We start from the raw sequence: 24687 nt of genomic DNA on the forward strand, positions 1-24687 counted from the left end.
AATGGAGTTCTAGAATTTGCACTTCTAACATGGTCTCTGGTGAAACTGATACTGCTGTTCTGATGGCTACACTTTGAGAACTACTGGATTAGGATGTAACTTTCAGAAAAAAAAATTATAGAAACCTGTTAGCAAAGTGGCTTAAAAAAATAGAAGTTAATTTCTAGGGGTTGAGTGTCCAGGACTGGTATCTTACTCCTTAAAGCCAGACCTTTTCTACCTTGTGACTTCATCATCCAAAGACTGTCTCAGATGGCTCACCACCATGGTTGAATTCCAGCCATAGGAGGGAGAAATGGGAGGAAGAGAAAGAGGATAACATCTGAGGGAGACCACCAAGAGCTTGTGCACATTTAACTGCACCAGAACTTAAATCAAATGGACACGTCTAGCTCCAAGGGAAGTGGAAGAAATTAGAATTTATTCTGTAACCACCGGCTTAGCTAAAAATCCCCAGAGTTCAGAGAAATAAAGGTGAACAGATACTGACTGGCACCTAGGATCTCAGTCACAGCTACAGACTGCTTTCTTTTTTTTTTTTTTTTTTTTTAATTTTTTTTAAATTTTAAAATCTTTAATTCTTACATGCGTTCCCAAACATGAACCCCCCTCCCACCTCCCTCCCCACAACATCTCTCTGGGTCATCCCCATGCACCTGCCCCAAGCAAGCTGCACCCTACGTCAGACATGGACTGGCGATTCAATTCTTACATGACAGTATACAAGTTAGAATTCCCATTCTCCCAAATCATCCCACCCTCTCCCTCTCCCTCTGAGTCCAAAAGTCCGTTATACACATCTGTGTCTTTTTTCCTGTCTTGCCTACAGGGTCGTCATTGCCATCTTCCTAAATTCCATATATATGTGTTAGTATACTGTATTGGTGTTTTTCTTTCTGGCTTACTTCACTCTGTATAATTGGCTCCAGTTTCATCCATCTCATCAGAACTGATTCAAATGAATTCTTTTTAACGGCTGAGTAATACTCCATTGTGTATATGTACCACAGCTTTCTTATCCATTCATCTGCTGATGGACATCTAGGTTGTTTCCATGTCCTGGCTATTATAAACAGTGCTGCAATGAACATTGGGGTACATGTGTCTCTTTCAATTCTGGTTTCCTCCGTGTGTATGCCCAGAAGTGGGATTGCTGGGTCATAAGGTAGTTCTATTTGCAATTTTTTAAGGAATCTCCACACTGTTCTCCATAGTGGCTGTACTAGTTTGCATTCCCACCAACAGTGTAGGAGGGTTCCCTTTTCTCCACACCCTCTCCAGCATTTATTGCTTGCAGATTTTTGGATCGCAGCCATTCTGACTGGTGTGAAGTGGTACCTCATTGTGGTTTTGATTTGCATTTCTCTAATAATGAGTGATGTTGAGCATCTTTTCATGTGTTTGTTAGCCATCCGTATGTCTTCTTTGGAGAAATGTCTATTTAGTTCTTTGGCCCATTTTTTGATTGGGTCATTTATTTTTCTGGAATTGAGCTGCAGAAGTTGCTTGTATACTTTTTGAGATTAGTTGTTTGTCAGTTGTTTCATTTGCTTATTATTTTCTCCCATTCAGAAGGCTGTCTTTTCACCTTGCTTATATTTTCCTTTGTTGTAGCAGAAGCTTTTAATTTTAATTAGATCCCATTTGTTTATTTTTGCTTTTATTTCCAGAATTCTGGGAGGTGGATCATAGAGGATCCTGCTGTGATTTATGTCTGAGAGTGTTTTGCCTATGTTCTCCTCTAGGAGTTTTATAGTTTCTGATCTTACATTTAGATCTTTAATCCATTTTGAGTTTATTTTTGTGTGCGGTGTTAGAAAGTGATCTAGTTTCATTCTTTTACAAGTGGTTGACCAGTTTTCCCAGCACCACTTGTTAAAGAGATTGTCTTTACTCCATTGTATATTCTTGCCTCCTTTGTCAAAGATAAGGTGTCCATATGTGTGTGGATTTATCTCTGGGCTTTCTATTTTGTTCCATTGATCTATATGTCTGTCTTTGTGCCAGTACCATACTGTCTTGATGACTGTGGCTTTGTAGTAGAGCCTGAAGTCAGGCAAGTTGATTCCTCCAGTTCCATTCTTCTTTCTCAAGATTGCTTTGGCTATTCGAGGTTTTTTGTGTTTCCATACAAATCTTGAAATTATTTGTTCTAGTTCTGTGAAAAATGTGGCTGGTAGCTTGACAGGGATTGCATTAAATTTGTAAATTGCTTTGGGTAGTATACTCATTTTCACTATATTGATTCTTCCGATCCATGAACATGGTATATTTCTCCATCTATTAGTGTCCTCTTTGATTTCTTTCATCAGTGTTTTATAGTTTTCTATATATAGGTCTTTAGTTTCTTTAGGTAGATATATTCCTAAGTATTTTATTCTTTTCGTTGCAATGGTGAATGGAATTGTTTCCTTAATTTCTTTTTCTACTTTCTCATTATTCGTGTATAGGAATGCAAGGGATTTCTGTGTGTTGATTTTATATCCTGCAACTTTACTATATTCATTGATTGAGCTCTAGTAATTTTCTGGTGGAGTCTTTAGGGTTTTCCATGTAGAGGATCATGTCATCTGCAAACAGTGAGAGTTTTACTTCTTCTTTTCCAATTTGGATTCCTTTTATTTCTTTTTCTGCTCTGATTGCTGTGGCCAAAACTTCCAGAACTATGTTGAATAGTAGCGGTGAAAGAGGACACCCTTGTCTTGTTCCTGACTTTAGGGGAAATGCTTTCAATTTTTCACCATTGAGGATAATGTTTGCTGTGGGTTTGTCATATATAGCTTTTATTATGTTGAGGTATGTTCCTTCTATTCCTGCTTTCTGGAGAGTTTTTATCATAAATGGATGTTGAATTTTGTCAAAGGCCTTCTCTGCATCTATTGAGATAATCATATGGTTTTTATTTTTCAATTTGTTAATGTGGTGAATTACATTGATTGATTTGCGGATATTGAAGAATCCTTGCATCCCTGGGATAAAGCCCACTTGGTCATGGTGTATGATCTTTTTAATGTGTTGTTGGATTCTGATTGCTAGAATTTTGTTGAGGATTTTTGCATCTATGTTCATCAGTGATATTGGCCTGTAGTTTTCCTTTTTTGTGACATCTTTGTCAGGTTTTGGTATTAGGGTGATGGTGGCCTCATAGAATGAGTTTGGAAGTTTACCTTCCTCTGCAATTTTCTGGAAGAGTTTGAGGAGGATAGGTGTTAGCTCTTCTCGAAATTTTTGGTAGAATTCAGCTGTGAAGCCGTCTGGACCTGGGCTTTTGTTTGCTGGAAGATTTCTGATTACCGTTTCAATTTCTGTGCTTGTGATGGGTCTGTTAAGATTTTCTATTTCTTCCTGGTTCAGTTTTGGAAAATTGTACTTTTCTAAGAATTTGTCCATTTCTTCCACGTTGTCCATTTTATTGGCATACAACTGCTGATAGTAGTCTCTTATAATCCTTTGTATTTCTGTGTTGTCTGTTGTGATCTCTCCATTTTCATTTCTAATTTTATTGATTTGATTTTTCTCTCTTTGCTTCTTGATGAGTCTGGCTAATGGTTTGTCAATTTTATTTATCCTTTCAAAGAACCAGCTTTTGGCTTTGTTAATTTTTGCTATGGTCTCTTTTGTTTCTTTTGCATTTATTTCTGCCCTAATTTTTAAGATTTCTTTCCTTCTACTAACTCTGGGGTTCTCCAACTCTTCCTTTTCTAGTTGCTTTAGTTGCAGAGTTAGGTTATTTATTTGACTTTTTTCTTGTTTCTTGAGGTATGCCTGTATTGCTATGAACTTTCCTCTTAGCACTGCTTTTATAGTGTCCCACAGGTTTTGGGTTGTTGTGTTTTCATTTTCATTAGTTTCTATGCATATTTTGATTTCTTTTTTGATTTCTTCTGTGATTTGTTGGTTATTCAGAAGTGTGTTGTTCAACCTCCATATGTTGGAATTTTTAATAGTTTTTCTCCTGTAATTGAGATCTAATCTTAATGCATTATGGTCAGAAAAGATGCTTGGAATGATTTCGATTTTTTTGAATTTATCAAGTTTAGATTTATGGCCCAGGATGTGATCTATCCTGGAGAAGGTTCCATGAGCACTTGAAAAAAAAGTGAAATTCATTGTTTTGGGGTGAAATGTCCTATAGATATCAATTAGGTCTAACTGATCTAATGTATCATTTAAAGTTTGCGTTTCTTTGTTAATTTTCTGTTTAGTTGATCTGTCCATAGGTGTGAGTGGGGTATTAAAGTCTCCCACTATTATTGTGTTATTGTTGATTTCCCCTTTCATACTTGTTAGCATTTGTCTTACATATTGCGGGGCTCCTATATTGGGGGCATATATATTTATAATTGTTATATCTTCTTCTTGGATTGTTCCTTTGATCATTATGTACAACAAATAACACACAAGGGGATTCCTATTAGGATAACAGCTGATCTTTCAATAGAAACTCTTCAGGCCAGGAGGGAATGGCAAGACATACTTAAAGTGATGAAAGACAATAACCTACAGCCCAGAATACTGTACCCAGCAAGGATCTCATTCAAATACGAAGGAGAAATCAAAAGCTTTACAGACAAGCAAAAGCTGAGAGAATTCAGCACCACCAAACCAGCTCTCCAACAAATTCTAAAGGATATTCTCTAGACAGGAAACACGAAAAGGGTGTATAAACTTGAACCCAAAACAATAAAGTAAATGGTAACGGGATCACACTTATCAATAATTACCTTAAACGTAAATGGGTTGAACGCCCCAACCAAAAGACAGAGACTGGCCGAATGGATACAAAAACAAGACCCCTCTATATGCTGCTTACAAGAGACCCACCTCAAAACAAGGGACACATACAGACTGAAAGTGAAGGGTGGAAAAAGATATACCACGCAAATAGAGACCAAAAGAAAGCAGGAGTGGCAATACTCATATCCGATAAAATAGACTTTAATACAGACTGCTTTCTACCATTAAACAAGGATAAAAGAATTTTCTATGTGTAGGAGAGTATAAATATCCAACTTCATTACCACCACCACCCCATATAAGCATAACTTATTTCACTTTTTATTTTTTCTCCATTCAAAGGAGTCATTTGATTCACTCTTGGGGGAAAGATTATCTTTCTCTGGGAAAAATTAAAATGTTCCTCTTCTTTTTTTAATAATTTGGGTCAGGTTTCTTCCAGGTGAGCGTTCAATAAATACTATGAGGAATTACAGAAAATAGGGCTTCTGGTAGGGAAGATCAAAGGGAATTTGGAGCAAGAGGCCAAGGAGGCTTGCTAGCTAGAATGGCAGGAAGAGATTGGAACTCTGACATGGAAGTAGGAAAAGTATTTCAAGAGGGTGCTTCCATGCAGAAGATATTACAGGATACAGAGGAGAGAGCAGCTATGAAGGGCATTAGGGTTTGCCATGGTGATTTAGTCACTAAGTCATGTCTGACTCTTTTGACCCCATGGACTATAGCCCACCAGGCTCCTCTGTCCATGGGATTCCCCAGGCAAGAACATTGGAGTGGGTTGCCATTTCCTTCTCCAGGGGATCTTCCCAACCCAGGGATTGAACCCAGGTCTCCTCCTGCATTGCAGGCAGATTCTTTACTGACTGAGCCACTAGGAAAGCCTACAAGTGTTCAGGAACTGTGTTAAATCATAGCCCTCACCAGCCCACCTCCTAGTCTTCATCCAAGAACTTCATTGTCTCCATGGATACTGGATAGTTGATGGTACACAGGCCTTTCTATCTGATTACCCATTTGTGCTAGTTTCTGGATTCAGTTTTAATGTTTCCTCTGCTACGACTGTATACTCCAAGTGAAGGCCTTGCCACAGTGCTCCTTTAAAAATTATGCTGCAAGTCTGAAGGAGATTCCTAGATGCTTGAGCAATGGTGGAGAATAGTCACCATTCTGCACTCAGGGACTTGAATCCTTGAGATAGAATAGTGGACACCCATATTACATGTCAAAAGCAAAGCAAACAAACAAACATAAAAGAAAAGATTAACCGATTTTTGTATATAACAATGAACTAGACTGCATGGACAGTGTTAGTCGCTCAGTCATGTCTGACTCTTTGCGACCCCATGGACTATAGCCCGCCAGGCTTCTCTGTCCATGGAATTCTCCAGGCAAGAATACTGGAGTGGATTGTCAGTCCCTTCTCCGGAGGAACTTCCCAACCCAGGGATCAAGCCCTGGTCTCCTGCCTCGCAGGCAGATTCTTTACCATTTGAGCTATAGGGAAGTCTTATATAACAATGAATAACTTCAAAATATGAATAAAGTTCAGAGATTTCAGCAATCCTTTCCAAACCTAAGGTTTGATGATTCTATGATATATTGATTTGGTTTATGACAATGTCACAAATAGGAAAGATTACCTGTAGTGAAAGTGAAGTCACTCAGTCATGTCCAACTCTCTGTGACCCATGGACTGTAGCCCACCAAGCTCCTCCGTCCATGGGATTCTCCAGGCAAGAATACTGGAGTGGGTTGCCATTTCCTTCTCCAGCGGATCTTTCCGACCCAGGGATCGAACCCAGGTCTCCCACATTGCAGGCAGATGCTTTAACCTCTGCACCACCAAGGAAGCCCTCAAAGATTTCAAGGGAGGAAAGGAAGCCAGGTTGAAAGAAGAAGAGGGAGGACGTGGGAGAGGGGGGGCGAAAGGGGTGGCCTTACAGACGTCTCCTGCCACCTACAGATGCCCAGGCGTTATGGGACTTTTCCTTGGGCCTCCAGAGAAGGGAGGACTGGAACTCGGCCCTACCAGAAATCAGACCAGACCAGAACCAGAATTTGAGTTCTCTGCCAAGAGGATGTGATCAATCTCCAATCCTCAGCTCAGGCTGAGGGCCCTTTGACCAGATACCTGTGTCCAGGACCGGGGGACTAGAAAAACAGGGAAGGATAGGAAGAGTTAAGGAGAGGAAAGAGAGAGGGAAGGGAAGAGAGGTCAATAAAGTCTCTTGTTCCTTACCAATTGGGGCACTCTGGCCAGTTGTCTGCGTCAGGAGGAGACCAGGGACAAAAGGGTCCCAGTTGCAGCCGCTGGGTCTGGTCCATTGGCAGGCAAGCTGGCCCCTGAGTACCCCGAGTGGTCAGGATGTCAGTCTCAGCAAAGAAGAATCCCACCAGAGTCGCCATTTGTTGCAGGAAGAGGGACCCCTTCCAGGGCCCGAAACTGGGCTCTTGTCTAACACTCGGAAATGAATTGTCCGAGGAGACACATGTACTGACAAAGCAAGAGATTTTATTGGCAGAGGGCACCCGGGCGGAGAGCAGTAGGGTAAGGAAACCCAGGAGAACCACTCCTATATCCCCTAATAAATATTTATCACACTATTCCCAAGGCATCCATCTAATCAAAAGTTTTTGCTTACAAAGATTCATTAGAACAAGAAAAAAAATGTTCTATGAATTCTCAAAAGGCAATTTTTATGGTCAGGTAATTCTATTACAATCAGATACATCTAAGTGTTAAGATACAGAAAAGAAAGGACTGGAGAGGAGAGAGCTTATGATGATCTGGGTATCTCACAATGTATTGGATTCTGAACAGCAATCCAGTGTACACAGGAAACAGTGTACTCAGCAGAGTACACTCCGTATGTGGAAGGTGAGGGAACAAAGACTAAGGAAGGAAGCTCTTGATGTCACCATCATTCGAGCCTACCTGACTCCAGGTTTCATGCATTTTGCACAATACCAAACAGCCTATATAGAAAGGTATACCAGAAATATCAGAGGATCCTTGTTTTGGAAATGTTCTTTAGGGCTCAATTCATAAAATATAGCTGGTTCTAAGAAATTTGTGATAGAGAACAAGGCTTATTTGTTCAACAGACCCTCATCATTAAAGATTTTCTGCCCACTCATGGCTTAACATCCATTCCTAATGAATACATACTAATGAATATAGCATTCCTGATGAACACAGGCTAATGGTTAAGAAACAGATCCTAAAGCTAGGCTGTCTATGTCTTAACTTCCGTTTTGCCATAATGATCTGGTACAAGCTGCTTAACCTCTTTGTTCTTCAGCCCTTTTGTCAATAATATTGGCAATGACAGTAAAACCTACCTGATTTTGTGAGAATTTACTGAGTTAGCAATAAATGATATTATGGGAATCACTGGGAAAATTTGAATATGGACTGTGTATTAGAAAATATTAGCATATCTGTGTTGAATTTCTTGAGAATGAGAATGATATGGCAGCTATATAGGAGAATTCCTTGTTCTAATACTAAATGCTAAAGTATTTAAGGGTGAAGCATTATGATTCCATGATGTCTTCAATCACTCTTTAATGGTTTGGCAAAGTATATATGTATGTGTGAAGCCTGACATGCTGCAGTCCAAGGGGTCACAAATAGTCAAACAAAACTGAGTGACTGAACAACAAAAATATATACACATATGAAGACAGGCACACAGAAATAGAGATAAATGTGGCAAAATGTTAACCATTGGTGAATCTAGGTGCTCATGTACTAGTTACCCAACCTTTCTGAAGCTTTCTTTCTTTAATAATAAAAAGTTAGGAGATGATGGGTTGATGTATGTGTAAGAGTTTTCTACCTCATCGCACCCCTACCCTACTTAAAAGCAAATCAAATAGGTATGGGGTTGCCAGATATAACACAGGACATTCAATTAAACTTAAATTTCAAATAATAAATCATTCATTTAGTACAAATATGTCCCAAATAGTTCACAAAGGCCAAATATTGCATGGCACAAAGTTATACTAATGAGTTACTCATTATTTATCTGAAATTCAAATTTAGGTATCCTACATTTTTATTTATAAAATCTGGCAAGTCTAATAAAAGCTGTTTATCTTGATATACATGGCTGACCCTGCCCACAAACATGTCAAATCTTAGTCAAGTTCACTTATCCATGATAAAATGTCTATAGTCTTTCTGAGTTTTAAATCATAGCAAAAATAAACTTTTGTCCTTTAGCTGAATTGTCCTCCCTCCAGTCTCACCTTTTTCCATCCTGAATCTCTCATTTTTCCATAATTATAACACATCTGAAGGGTTGCATTTTTATTTGTGATAAAATCCATAGATACAATATACATACAGGTCACATAAAAATACATGACAGTGATAATTAAACCTAATATACAGTGACAGATAGTGTGATTAAAGAACTGCACATTTATTGTATACAGTGTCACTAATGTTAGTGAATCTAATCTCTTCTAAGAAGCAGCTCTTGCACAGAATATGTTTTAGCAGTTAGTGGAAACACATTAAAATTACTATTTATAGGACTACAACCTCAAAATACTCAATCACACATTGTCTCATGCATTGGTTTACCACTTGATGAATGGCCCTGATTTACGACCTTTCAATAACATAGTAGGGAAAAGCAATAAGAAGCTCATTACTTGCAGAAACAATTATAGAAAACCACTTTGGAACAGTAGCACCATTCCATATTATAAAATGCACATTTGTTATATTGCACCTTCCTGAGTTGAACTTTGAAAACGGTAGCCACGCAAAATCCCAGAAGGGGTGAACTCATCCCAGTCTGGGCCTTCACTGGTGGCTGTAGTAATCTTGACCATCATAGCTGTCATAGCCACGCCCTTTATAGTAGCTGTACTCATCCTCATAGGCTCGATAACTGTCCCCACGAGGATCTCCATTCTCACTTTCATAGATTTCATACCCATTGTCATACTCATTGGTGCCTGTTTGTTCATACTCCCCAGGGGTGGTGGTTTTCCCAAACGGTGGTGGGGTGGTCCCATAGACCTCCTGGGGTGGGGTTGTAGATTTAAACCCGCCATTTGGAGAAGCAGTGGTCTCTCCAGCCACTGTGATTCCTTCCGTACTTTCTTCTTCGCCTTCTTCCTCTCCGTTATCCCCACCACTGCTGCCATGGCCATTGTCTGCCTCTGTACTGTTGCTGCTGGTGCCATTTATGCCTTGCTCATTATCATCCACTTCTGCCTCATTTTCTTCCTCTTCTTCTTCCTCTTCTTCTTCATCACTCTCATCCTCTTTTGTAGCCTTCTTTCCTGTAGCCCCAGCCTATAAGGAAGAGTTTGAAAGAATCCATATCTAGGTGTGAAAAACATAAAACTTAAGGCCATTGTTTCATCCAACACAAGCTTTCTGTACTGACATCTTTGTACTACATGTAATTTTGAATTGAAAACAGTTTAACTTACAAAAGAACAGGTGGAGGTTTTAAATCCAGAATGAATACCTCTGTCATTGGATGCTGATGGAGAAAAAGCCACTTGATAAGTCTTTTCTGTGGGAGATGCTTCCTATAACTTTGCTACCCACTTTCTCTGACTTGGAAACCTCTTCCCAGAAATGCAATGGCATCTCTCAGCACTTTTTATCCATTGCTAAGATGCTTGGCCTTAGTCTTCTGTGATAATGTTGAAAAGTCAGTGTAAGAACATGGGAAGAGATCTTGCCTGGGAAAAGATCTCTCCTTATTTATTTGTAAACAGGGATATTGCACCTGCTCTTACTTTTTCATCAAGTTAATGAAGAGAATATAAAACACTGTAGGTATAGCATCAGGATAACCTCGGACTTCAGTAAAGAAAGGAAAGCAGATTGAACATTTTGGAGGAATTGTTACCTTCTTGGGAAGCCGGATGGCAGCTAGACCTATGTGTCCAGTTCCAGGTGTAATCTCCTCTCCATAGCCAAGTGTGGTAGTGGAAAGGGTGCTGTTCTCAGCCTCTGATTCTTCGTCTTCATTTTCATCAGAATCTTCATTCCCTCCATTGTTTCCTTCTTCATTTGAAGTCTCCTGTTGAAAATGTCCAGAGCAAGAAAAAATTGTTTTAGCTGAAAGTTAACTCAAGATTTGTTGGAGTCATGAACGATTATTGGGAAAATAACAATGGCTGATGGTTTCCCTCAGCCATCTGGTTGCCCAGTGTTGACACCTCTGCTTCCTCTTATGCCAGTTGCAGTTCTCACTGCTTGGAATTCAAAGTATTTTCACCCTATTTACCTCACTATGGTGTGTTTTAGATATTTCTGTATTCTACTTAATCAATTCAAAATATTTATGTAATAATTACAGCACATCTGACTATATGGTATCATACCATATATAGCTTAGGCTCTTGAAGTCTTATTAATAACTACAATGACATAATAGTACATTAATTATTGTATTTGCTGACAAAAAAGCTGAGAAATTTAGACTTATTTTCTTATTCCCTAGAGCAGCTTTGTAAGGTAAGATTATTACTTACACTCTTAGAAAAGGAAAGTGAGCTGAGATAAATTAAATAATTAACAAAAGTCTTGTGGTGAATGATGAAAGTATATCTTTCTAACTAAAAGAAAAATTGAGCCCTTTTGTTGTACCATGATGATTTTTTGATGAGGAGGAGGATTTATGTGAATTGCCCACACTAAATCTAGGATGTTTTTATTTTAAGGAATTTTTTTTTATATAGAACCTCCTCTCTTCAAACAAGTTAATTGCATGTCTCATGTACTATAAGAAAAAAGAAGTGAAATGTATTTCATTTACTTTCAAGAGTATTTAAAGAAAAAGAAATACATTAAATTCAAACTCCATCTGCTAACATATAAGCCAGTTCTGAGCTATGTGCAGTATTCAAAAGATTCCATGATTTTTCTGTGAAATGAAGAAACTGAACACTCCAATGAATTCTTACTGATGTATTATGTTATTGTAGGAAGATGTTTTCTAAAAATCACTACTCCTCCATGAATATTTTTATCATCTTCAGTATTTTACTGTTTTGTCTTTACTCCATGTTGTTAGGCAATAAACTGTTGACTGAGTTAATCTCCCAAAGTAATTCATAGCTAGTATTGAAAGTCAGGAATTCATACACAGAGAATTTATTTAGTTTAAATGAATACTAGTAAAGTGAATTTATTTCAATGCATTTTAAAAGAGATTATATGTTAGGATAACTTTAACTAGGCATCTTATATTTTAAGACTTCAAAACAAACAAACAAAAGCCACATTTAGCTTTTCTTATTACTAAAACAAACTATGTCTGTTTCATAGATATGTAAATTTTACTGTTTCAGTGAACGCTTGGGACTACTAGAGTCCACCTCAAACAGTCTCCAAGCTAAGTTTGTCAAATATTCCACAAACATCATACTGTTTATTTACTTTTTCATGTTTATATGCTTTAGTCCAAGAGACTAAACCTTTTAGGGAAGAAAGAGGAAAGCTCTTTTGGGTAGGAAAATATATGATTGGGTCCTTCACGCTTGTTTCACAAATGAAAAAACTGAGGTCCAGTGGGACAAATGACTAGCATGAGGTCAAAGACATGGCAGGTCATTAGCAGCAGGGTTGTGACCACAGACCCAGACTCCCAATTCGCAGGATTCTCTATTTTCTCCTACAACACGCTTTCTTTTTCTGGTACTTTATTGAAGGTTGTCCTGCTGCAATGACTTAAAAAGGGAAGTAGGTCAAACTTTTAATGGATGGATGTGTGTTAGTGGCTCTGTTTTCAACTCATGTTCAACTCTTTGCAACCCCATGGACTATAGCCTGCCAGGCTCCTCTGCCCATGGACTTCTCCAGGCAAAAATATTGGAGTAGATAGCCATTCCCTTCTCCAGAGGCTCTTCCTGACCCAGGGATCAAACCCAGGACTCCTGCATTGCAGATGAATTCTTTGCCATCGGAGCCACCAGGGAAGCCCTAGGCCTCAAATATCTTTTTGAATAGAAAAATTAGCAGTCATTTGTCCTTGAGTGTGTTATTAACCCACCAGAATGACTAAAATGACTGAAAGAAACATGTGCAGATGAGAATGTAGAGTTGATGGAATGCTCCTATATGGATAGTGGGAGTTTATATTAGTATCTCAGCTGTGGGAAGCTATTGGTGACATCTCCTCAGGATGAATATATGCAGACCTTTCAACATACACATTTCATGTCTAGGTAAAGTGGCCGCCAGAAATGAATGCATATGTTCACCAGAAGGAGTACTAGAACATTCACAGCAGCACTCTTTGGTCACAGGCCAAATCTGAAAACTCCTTAACTGCCCATCAACAGGTTAGCACATTGTGATACACAGACATGATGAAATACTGATATTGAGAACAAATGGTTTACAACTACAGAATCATATGAGTCAGTCTCTGAAGCTGAGAGTGAAAGAGACTACATGTAAAAGAGTATATACTGCATGATTCCATACATATATGTGTGTATATGAATGAAACACAGAGCCAAAAACAATCTTTCTGATAGGAGTCATCCTAGCATTTGCCCTTGGTGGGGGCTGGTTAATGAATGGAATGCAATGCAATGCATGTGCTGCTTTTTCTGTAGGCTCTGGGTAATACTTACAGTGTTTGATTTCTGAAATTTCAATCATCTACAAACTTATGATAATTGTGTTATGTATATTGAAAGTGAAAGTCGCTCAGTCGTGTCTGACTCTGTGACACCATGGACTGTATAGTCCATGGAATTCTCCAGGCCAGAATACTGGAGTGGGTAGCCTTTCCCTTCTCCAGGTGATCTTCTCAACCCAGGGATCGAACCCAGGTCTCTAACATGGCAGTCCGATTCTTTACCAGCTGAGCCACAACGGAAGCCGATGTGTCAATAAAACTTTAAAATATGAGACTGGATAATTTAGGAGAGGGGAAAAAAATGTATGATCATCAAGTAGAAAATAGGCCTAAGCACCTGTTCCTGGGAATACAATTCCTGAGGACTCTGTATTTAACCTAAATTGCCAGTGAAATTTTAGAGAAGAGATGGGGAAAAAAGAAGTTCTAAATTCTCTTCAGGATGGAAGACTAAAAGTTTTATTCACATCGCTTTCCATTATCACTTTGAATGAATGGTCTTTGGAGCATTTATTCCTCTGAAGTTCTAAAACCAAACCACCAAATATTGACTTGGCACTAAATATGTATAAGAAACTGAGCTGGGCAGCGTGAAGAGATGCAAAAGAGATTACAACACTGTTCATCCTCAAAGCAGGGGTTGTAACCTAGGTCTCAAGTGTCCTGGATCACGGGGAGTTTGCAGATAAGTTCTGAGAGGATTAGAAATGTTCACAGACTGTTGGGAAAATTTGAGTAGGTGAGATTTCATCAGAGTCCTGAAGGACTCTTAATCTTCCTCCATCCCCAAACACCATTACAACAAATGAAGAACCATTGCCAAAAGGTATGCGATCCAATTGGGAAATCTAGTTGGTAAGGCAATTTTACAGTCACTGTACAGCAAACAGCTGTAGTTAAATGGATTACCCTAGCTTAGTTCTTGTATAAGATTAGTATGTGGAACTCCAGGCAATGGGTGGCATTTTTCCTGGTAATGGCTTGACATTCTTGTAAGGTCTTCCTTTAAAAGCTATTGGGTTTAAATTATGGTACTGAAAATTTATGGTTTAAAAAATTAAACTAATTATTTGTCTGTCACTTTTAAAGTTCCCACACCACTTTGTTTTCAGGATAGAAGACATTTATCCATGATCCATTTTGGACTGTCATTGTCCCTTCATAAATAGCACCTAAGAATACCTGAATTTAGAAGGTTCTCAAACCAGTGGATAGCTATAATTGACTATCCAGGAAAATGTACCTAAATAGTAGTTTGCATGGGCAAGGATGTCAGCTGTAAACATGTTAGTACAATTTCCAGATTATGTAGAAGAATTTTAGCCATGAACTACACTAATTTGTAGTACTGTATAGGAAGATATTTCTACATCTTGAGTATTTGCATTTCTGCAAGGACATGAATTTTATTATTAGACAAAAAGACATATGAAATTCCAATTAAAAAGAACAACCCTACTGTGTGAGTCAAGAAAGGCAGATGAGGCACTTCCCTGGTGGTCCAGTGGTTAAGAATCTGCCTGCCATTTCAGGGGACATAGGTTCCATCCCTGGTCTGGGAGGATTCCACGTGCCACAGGGCAACTAAGCCCATGGGCCACAACCACTGAGCCTGCTCGCTGCAACAAGAGAAGCCACCGCAAGGAGAAACCCAAGCACTGCAACTGGAGTAGCCCCACTCACGACTAGAGAAAGATCGAGCACAACCATAAATAAATAAACATTAAAAAAAAGAAAGGCAGATGAATCACAGTAACACTGTAGAGAATCTAACTTTCTTATACTACCCACTCATCAAATTGAATTTTTAAAGTTCGGTCCTTATAAAGTTCGTGCAATACATAAAACAAGTATTGCACTAAGTTTAGGATTATTATGTATTTATCTTTTACCATCACCCTCTGTCCATCTATAAATGTAAATAATGCTTTCTTCCTTTTTTTCAGAATCAACATTTCTTCCACTTAAAATGGAGATGCTTTTGTATTCATGTACCGCTTACAGATAACTTTAACCCCAAACTGTAATAGTGTTTTAAACAGATCGTTTTAGTTCATTTTAATTTAAATAATACCCCCCTTCTCCAAAACAGAAGACCGAGGGCAGTTGGTAAGCTGGCAATGGCTATTTGCTGAGTCTAAGTTACAGGAAACTAGTTTCCTATTTATTTATTTTGTGCTGCCTGGTTTGTTATGGGAAAAAAAAAAAAAAGACTGCAGAAATTCCTTACCTCTTCTTCCTCCTCCTCTTCTGAGCTATCACCATTTCCATTTTCTTCAGATGAGTCACTACTGCTCTAAAAAATATGTATACATGAATTCATACACATATGAATATATGTACATATATATTTATTTACTTAGAACTGCTCTCAGCTACTGTGAGAAAGATATGAGGCGACTAGACATATACAAAATGAGGTTAGAGGAAAAGGGGAATTTTACAGTGACCAAGATATGCTTTGAAATACTCCATTTTTAACTTCAAAAGTATTGACAATATGTTGAAACATTTTGTATGTAAAAACTAGAGCAAAGAATGGCAGAATGACTTAGCTCTGAGAGAATGAGAGGATTATCTAGTCTAATTTTTTTATTTCACAGAGAAGGAATCTGAAGCTCACAATGGCTGAATTCTCCAACCAGTTAAGGCAAATCTTAAGCTATAACATAGATATCATTGTTTCATTTTCTTTATAAAATATGAATGAAATGATAATTAGACTTATTACAAAATATAAGTTGTTGTGTGCTAAGTCGCTTCAGTCATGTCCGACTCTGTGCGACCCTGTGAACTGTAGCCCGCCAGGTTCCTCTGTCCATGGGATTCTCCAGGCAAGAATACTGGAGCGGGTAGCCACGCCCTCCTTCAGGAGCTCTTCCCAACCTAGGTATCTAACCAGTGTCTCCTTTTCTCCTGCACTGCAGGCAGGTTCTTTATCAGTAGCACCACCTGGATGATTTTCTTAAATGAAGAGCTCTTCTGGTGAATTTAAATTAGACTTTGACTTGAAATTAAATTTGCATATAATTTTAGTACCTTTTAATCTAATTAAAGCCATTCCTAAATTGAAGTGTGTGTGTCTATAAAACTTTATGAGAGAAAAATTCATACAAGAGATATAAGCTATATAAGAAGAAAAATTAATTTACCTATTTAGGAAATTTATGAGTACCATTTCTCTAGAACGCTCAATATTGAATGAGAATAAATTAAACCAAGGAGTCTATATAAAAATAAAAGTTAATGAGCTTTGCTATGTTTTTAAAAATATTTTTGTATTTATGTATTTATTTATAAATAAATATTTATGTATATTTACAGTTCTTAGTTGTGGCATGTAGGGCCTAGTTCCCTGACCAGGGATTGAACGCAGGCCTCCTGCATTGGGAGTCCAGTCTTAGCCACTGGGCCACCAGAGAAGTCCCAACTCTGCTACTTTTTAAAAGGAAATGCTAATCCCAATTGAATTTTCCTTCTTTTTCTGCAACCACTATTTCTCCTTGGTATAAGTAAAAACCCAACATAAGATTCTATCATTTTCTGCCCTGCAAGTTTATCTTTGATTCTGGTGACTTGTGAAGTACGGTGGGTCTTAGAAAACATAGCTATAGAAGAACCTTAGGGTGAGAGATCAGTTGAGGGAATATTTATGTCCCAGTACTGCTCAGGTCTCTGCCTGTTGGGCTCATTCTTCAGGTGGCCACGCCATACACCCAAGGAAAGGAATGCTTCTCCCCTTTAGCCAAGAATAACCTTGGGTGAAAAAGAGAACAATTAGACTGACTCTTCCACTGCCATGACCTTAATGGCTGTGCTTTTCCCTAGCCCAGAGGTGAAAAAAGCATAAGGTGCTATTGAAACTATTTATATTTGTTAGTTAAATTATATATAGAGAGAACAGCTTATTTGTGTAGCATATTTTGTCTCAGCAGGAGTATTTTTTTAATATAATTAAGATTTATTCAATTTTCATACAACAGCAGGATAAAAATTCTATTCAAGTTCCCATAGACTATAAACCAGGAAACTCTGAAACTTATCCAGGGACATAAAACAAGGTACAAAAATTTCAAGGTACAAAAATGTCAAAGGTGTTGAAATCATACTCAGTGGGAGTGTTTCTATCATTTTACAAGCTTCCTCACCCCTAGCTTCCATTCTACTTCAACTACATCACCTTTCAATTAGTATTTAAGGACAATTTAAAAACTGCTTGAAATGCCTTGAAGCCTCAGAATTTTTTTATTTTCCTTTCTTTCAGTGAGGCCTTATTACCAAGTTGTACTAAGTCCTACAGATCCTTCTGGAAGTCTTTCATATACTCCTTCCAAACTCTATCCTTACTGGATTTATTCAATTCCAGAAGATGCATTCCAGGTGTTGTACTGATAATCAGAATTATAGCAAGAGAAGAAGTTGGAAATAGGGGCAGTTTTTCCACATCAAGTGCTGTGATAACTGAGATGAGTCTGATAAAAGAAATATAAGATAAAGTCCTTGCTGTCTAAGAGTTCACACACTAATCAAATCTTTTAATCATAAAAAAAGTTTCCTCAATTAAAAATGCTTAGGGTATTAACCTTATTTATATACTTCCATTTCTATAGCCAAGCAGATAAACTGCAATAGGTTGACAGCCTGGCAATCAATGTATTTCATGCATATTGGTATTTTGGAAATGATTATATATAAACAAAGATTCCACCTGAATATAACATGAATTTCAAAGTCAATGAAGCTTAATGATTTGGGGGGTGATAATCTGGGTACTAAATACTTAATAGACTTAAGAAAATGAATAATTAAGAGCTATGGAAGCATATAAATAGACATGCAAGGAGAAACATCTTGGAAATCAAACTTTGTAAAGTGGAACAGTAGATCATCGATACTAGCTCAGACTGTTAGATTGCGAGATATATTTTATTGGATTCTATTTTACTTAATTAATTTAGTTTTTCTTTTTTAAAAAATTTTTGTTGGAGTATAGTTGATTTACAATGTTGTGTTATGAATTCTATTTTAAAACAACTCTCTTATTTACAAATTCTACATTGCTTGAGATAGACCTTACTGCATATAGTCTGTAGCAATTTTGAATATTAAAGGTCTGCTTAAAAATCTATGAAGTTTGGGTCTATCAATAAGGAAAAATATAACCTTTCCTAATATCTTTTCAGTGTGGACATTTGAATTGGACCACATGTATCTGTAAAATTTTCTAGATAGTAATATTTCTAAGTATATGATATTTTAGAAAAGTTGAGGAAGTGGTCCAAAATTTGAATATATTATCATTTAGTTTAAGAAAGACAACGAAATTTCAAATGAGCACTGTTATTTATGGGCAAACCAAAGAATGGAAGGCAATTCTGAAAACCCACAATGCTTGTATCAACCATGCTCATATTTCTGCGGCTACACACATTCCCCATAATTATTATGGTGCTAGAAATACTTTAAAATGATCATTTCCTATCATTGTATGAGTTAGAAATGGGTTAGCTCAACATATGGCAGGATGTTATGCCAAGCCACTGTGCTGAGGCATAGTTTTCGGCGTCCTGACTGCTTTTAGTGTCTCAGAAGTCCTGGGTCAGATGGTGCATAATTGGTGCCCTGAACCCAAACTGTATAGTAATAAAAATAGCACAATGCTGGTTTGTTGTCTATTTAAAATCAGCACCACACCCTCTAGTTTTCAGAACCCTCTTCACAGGTAGTAACCCAGTATAAACAGAAACTCTTATTTTTAGTGGTTAGTTATTTTTTGTATGTTTACAAATTTTAAGAATGTTTTGTTTTTCTCACAAGTTTTTTAGTTCGCTTCCTGAATTTCTCTCTTTCCTTTGCATTCTTGAGCCATTCTTATTCTAGTGAATTACACAGGTCAAAGGTTAAGAAAATCTTCAGCAAACCATAGATTATCAGGAATTTTGTAATGGTCTTTTGTTGTTTATGAATTCATTTCCCCCTAAATTAAAGGACTACATTATTGGATATGAAACAGCTATATGACAGTATTGAATCTACAATAAAATGGCAGTTCGTGGCTGCATCACTGACTTAAATGTCAACAACTGATAAAATTGTCCACTTTGTCAGTGAATTAGTCAAAACACCTGAACTCGATCTTCCATGGTGTGTGCTTTCATTATAGCTTTCTAGACTGGGCCCAAATGAGTTTATTCTGTGTGCGTGTATAGCTCTGCTTTATAAGAAAACTTGGGAATAAACTTTATTATATTAAAAACAGACTGCTTTAGCAAGTGGTCTTTCTGGCTGAATTTCAGTGAGAGTTGAATTTAGGTGTTTTGTAGTTAAATTCAATCCCTTTTCAATTATAAGGAGTGAGAAAAAATTAATTTTTATACTTACTTGAACTGCAAATCGTTTTAGAGCAGGATAAAAGTAGGCATGCTTATAAAGATAGTATCGGGGCCTGTACTTAAATACCTGCATGAACACAATAAATGATATATTCATATTTCATGTACAATAAATCTAGAGTAAGTGTAGTCAAACCAAGGAATTATGCTAAAATTAATTACCCCATTTTCTTCAGAATCCTCTAATTTGGCTCTTCGATGCAAATTTTTCATCTGTTTAAAAGAGCAATCAATTACTATATATTCTCTCTTTAATATCAAAAGACAAAAAATGGAAATAACTATAGGTTTTTAGTAAAGAACTTACGGAAAGAGCACAGGCCATTCCCAAAATGCTGAGCAAAATTAAAACTGTCTTCATTTTGGTGATTGCTTCTGGAATTAATGAAGTGGTAAAGTTAATGAGTAAAACTAAGAATGTACCTTTTCTTCACAGACTTCACATACTAGGGGATGTATTTAATTTTCATTTTTTGTCCAATTAAAGTTTTGACTAACTAGGACCAAATTTCTGCTTTTGTTTTAAAATTGTTCCTTCTATGTAAGTGGTAGAAGATAGACTTTATTCATCTATTTGAATAATCATGAGTTCCATATTTGGTTTTAACCTATCTGATCTGACTTGTAAATGAATATCCATTTCATCACTGACAGAGTTTGAGTGTTTAGTGTGTTTCACATTGGGGTGAGGAGGCCTTATAATACCATTGACATGGAACACCAACTGGTGTAGTTATGTGACCTGTTTGTTTTGTTTATAATTAAAAACTAAGGGAAAATTTGAATACATTTGAATGATTACTTTTATGCCAGTTATCCTACAGGCTCTTTCCAGCATCTATATAGTTTTTAAACTAAAAGTTTGTTTGTACTATGAAGACTAAGAGCCATTTTTCCATGGCTATCTTAGAATACTTGAATTTTTATGTGTGTGAAAAATCCATGATATGTGAAATATCATTCTCACAACGTGTAGCACCCTAACATCCACGTCTAAGGAAGAATCTATGAGAAAAGTTATCAGAGTTCATTTTGGGATATCAGAGGCAAATTTCCTCAAATTACATTGTTCTCCAGTTCCATTTAAGCTTATAATCACTGGTGTGGGAGATTGTTATGGAATGGACGTGGGCCTTTCTAGGGTCAGGGTGATAGTCATGTCGATTCTATGGAGGAATAGAAGATGCAACTCTCAGAATAGGAGTAGTTTTGTAAGCAGTCATGGGGTTTGCAGCCTTGCAAAGATCTCAGTTCCACATAGATTTCTCACAGGCAAAGGAGAGCAATTGTGAAGTCCTATCCTGATTTTATTCTGTTTGATAAAAATCCTAATTTAATAAAATTTGAACAAACTTTGCTGAAAGCCACCAACACACTTAACTGAGAGAGTTCTCCTCCAGAGTGACAGCTTTGGCAATGTTTAAGAGCAGTATGTAATGGTGATCAGAATTTCCCCATAAAGACACTGGGAGAAGTAATATTTAAAAGATATGAAATCCATGTCCTATACTATATCTGAAAATAGATTCTGCATTTTATCATCACTGGTCATGATTTATCACATCCTTATTGAGTATCTGAAGCTAAAATAAACATTACACAGGGGAAGGGTAGAGGCCTGGAAAAGCTGTCTTGCGTCCTCTGTCACCTGTCTTTGTGGTGGAGTGGGTCTTTGATTTTGTTGCTTGTTAACTTGCTCACAGTCCTGTCTACTTTAGTTCTTGATGGCCACATGAGAATAAAGAGACTTCCCCCTGAAGGGGACCTGTCTGTTTAAGAAGCTTTCATTGCTATTGAGGTTCTCTGAATAATACTTTGAATTTGGCCATTCTTGATGGAGCCCACCAACAAACAGGAAGATTACTGCTCTGTAGCTTTATGAAAAGAGTTGGAATAATCACAATATCTTAAAGAGCTAAAAATGTAAATACATAGAACTGTATAAAGACTTTAGAGTATAAAATTTCTCATAACAAACCTTAAAAACAACTAGATGAAAATACAACAGGAATAATATAAAAAGAACCAAGTGACTCACCTAGGCAGCAATCGGCTGCCTACATAAATCTCATTTTATTTACTTTGTGACTCATCAAGAGCAAAAGACCTCTATAGTGCCCACTACTAACCCAGACAACAATTCAAAAAATTTTAAAGGACTGTTTTGATAATCTAATTGCAAGTTTTTATTGGGAAGAGTATGATAAACTAACAGCATCGTTTATTTCCCTAGTACTATGCATTTTTCCATTTGGATTTTAGAGCTATAAGATGTTAACACTTTGAAACCAAATATGTATTTTGGAAAATATTGTTTATAACTGAAGTACAGACTAGGCAACTGATGGAGAAATCAACATACATCGAGGCACATTTATAAATGCAAAATAGTATTCCAGTTAGGTTACCTTGAATGCATTAGAATGAGTAAAAACAGTTATCTGTAAGGTACAGAGATAGAAAGTAGAAAGCATAATTTTCTAGTTAATGTATATAGTAGTAAGAGCTTATTTACAAGCATAGGTTAATAAACTTAGCCTTTTCAAAAGAATCTAAAACCTGAGGTACTAGTTTAATGATAAACAAGTGTTAGATTACATAGCAATTCTCTACAATGTGTTAATATCTATATTTAAATAGAATGTTCAAAACCATGCCCAGAGATGTGAAATGCAGAGTGTCTGATTTATAAGGCAATGAAGTTGTTATATTAATCCTTACCTTTTGCAGTCCTGGAGTGAGAAGGCAGGCTCCCAGGAGTGAGTAACACAGATTGAATACTCTCTCTGCTCTCTCACTCACTCATTCACTTGCTCTTGTGGGCTATAAACTCTTTTTTGCCTTCCCACAGCCAATCACTGTCATGGCCAAAGTGATGTCAGAATGTGGATTCTCACCAGAAAACTCCCGAAATTCCACACTTTTTCAAGACACAAGCTCAGTTGAATAAACATGAACTGTGGTTCTAGTGCCAAGAGGTTTGCATTGTGGAATTTAATTGAAGGTTAAGATGAAGATGAATAGTTTGAGTTCTGAATATATATAAAAATATACTGGATTTGAATTAAAATAAATAGCAAGAGATTTAACTATTTAAAATTTTCATAATTATACGAATTTCCACTATGTTGAAAGGAAGGAAAACTTACTGTAATCAGATACAATCCTACATGATTAGTTTAGTAAAAAAAAAAGAAAAATAAAACTGAATAATAAAAGACAGGAGATAATAAGCAATTAAGACTCTAAAATCAATTATTTTATACATTCAAATAGTGACTCATAAATTTGGTATAATTAAATGTCAGAATTTATAGAATATATTTCCTGAGATATATTGCTGAGTATAAAATTTATACTGTTTTTGAGAATCCTGCTACTGAGAAGCAGGTTGCACTTTTTGGTCTGTAAAATAAACCAATTTAGACTATCTACTTATATGGTCTTTTTCCGTTGTATAAGAAATGTCACCTCAGTGTATTTTCCTGGACTTCTGTATACCTCTTTCCTGTTCATTTTCACATTTAATTTTTTTCCCATGGGTATAGAAAACAATGATTAGAACTGGCAAGGGTGAGCTGTTGTTATAGAAATGATTCATGGGAACCAGACACACAAGAAACTGATTGATAAACTAAAGTACTGAATTTTTTAATTTGCAAAGAGAAACTTAGCTTAATAGCTTGCATATTCTGCTTGTCCAGTCATTAAACCTTCCTCTGACTGTGAAGTCTACTTGAGAAACCAAAAATCAATAAATACTAGTTTTAAGCATATGTGCCAGTCACCCTGTTAGATGCTTTGGATAAATTGTCTTTGGTTTTAGAAAAGTTGTTTAAAAGATATAGACTCATAGTAAAGACAATTGGATAAGCTCTAAAAATTCAACTTAACCTCATCTTAGTTCAATTTGCCAAACTTTAAATTACTAAACTGTCCACCGACCCAGGACAATGGAAAGCAAATGTTCCAGGAAGGAGAGCCAAAAACAAGACAGATCCTGTCTTCGTCTTTAAAAATTTTAGAATCTGCCTCCATTGCGGGAGACACAGATTCAATCCCTGGGTCAGGAAGATCCCCTGGAGGAGGAAATGGCAACCCAGTCCAGTATTCTTGCTTGGAAAATCCCATGGACTTAGGAGCCTGGTGGGCTACAGTCCACGGGGTCACAGAGTCGGACATGACTGAGCAACTGAGCATGCATGTTCATGTAGGCGGATCTGGGGCAGAGCAGTCAAAATATATATAAGGTTTAGAGGTGCTATGAATGTATGGTGTTTTAATTCTAAATGACAAATGAGCAATGGAGCCAGGCTGTGACATCAGAATAGGAATTTACTATACATAGATAAGATGTTATCAAGGAGGAAGAGAAAAAACATTCTTGGGAATGAGTTTAAAGGATATGGAAACATACGGAAAACATACCAACAGCATCTAGTATTCACTGAGTTCTCTCATGCTCGTTCTTCATTTGTGCAATTTTACTTATCCTTCTCACACAGAAAACAATTCTATGAGATTATTCCCATCTACAGGTGAGGCAAATGAGGCCCAGGTATGGTAAGTATGCCTTGGGGTAGATGGCTAATAAATGTGGGAGTCTGGAAAAGGTTAGTTTTCATTCCAATCCCAGAGAAAGGCAGTGCCAAAGAATGCTCAAACTACTGCACAATTGCACTCATCTCACATGCTAGTAAAGTCATGCTCAAAATTCTCCAAGCCAGGCTTCAGCAATACGTGAACTGTGAACTTCCTGATGTTCAAGCTGGTTTTAGAAAAGGCAGAGGAACCAGAGATCAAATTGCCAACATCCGCTGGATCATGGAAAAAGCAAGAGAGTTCCAGAAAAAACATCTATTTCTACTTTATTGACTATGCCAAAGCCTTTGACTGTGTGGATCACAATAAACTGTTGAAAATTC

General features: G+C 37.1%; 1 protein-coding gene across 1 annotated transcript; it reads right to left on the reverse strand.

Moving 5' to 3' along the window:
* IBSP (integrin binding sialoprotein) lies at window positions 9051-22545 on the reverse strand. The gene is made up of 7 exons (XM_005681454.3): window positions 22484-22545; window positions 20070-20137; window positions 19925-19975; window positions 19752-19829; window positions 15601-15666; window positions 10626-10799; window positions 9051-10057 (listed from the first exon to the last, which is right to left on the reverse strand). Exons 2-7 carry the CDS (start codon window positions 20121-20123, stop codon window positions 9560-9562), a joined length of 921 nt encoding a protein of 306 aa, XP_005681511.2. The 5' UTR covers window positions 20124-20137; window positions 22484-22545; the 3' UTR covers window positions 9051-9559.

The sequence above is a fragment of the Capra hircus genome, chromosome 6, assembly GCF_001704415.2.
Source record: "Capra hircus breed San Clemente chromosome 6, ASM170441v1, whole genome shotgun sequence".
Lineage (NCBI taxonomy): Eukaryota > Metazoa > Chordata > Mammalia > Artiodactyla > Bovidae > Capra > Capra hircus.

Coding starts and splice junctions, on each gene's coding strand:
- IBSP (XM_005681454.3), bottom strand. CDS start 20,123: ATGAAGACAGTTTTAATTTTGCTCAGCATTTTGGGAATGGCCTGTGCT. Junction 19,976..20,069: donor GAATGGCCTGTGCTCTTTCC/GTAAGTTCTTTA, acceptor TCTTTTAAACAG/ATGAAAAATTTGCATCGAAG. Junction 10,800..15,600: donor AAGAGGAGGAGGAAGAAGAG/GTAAGGAATTTC, acceptor CATTTTCAACAG/GAGACTTCAAATGAAGAAGG.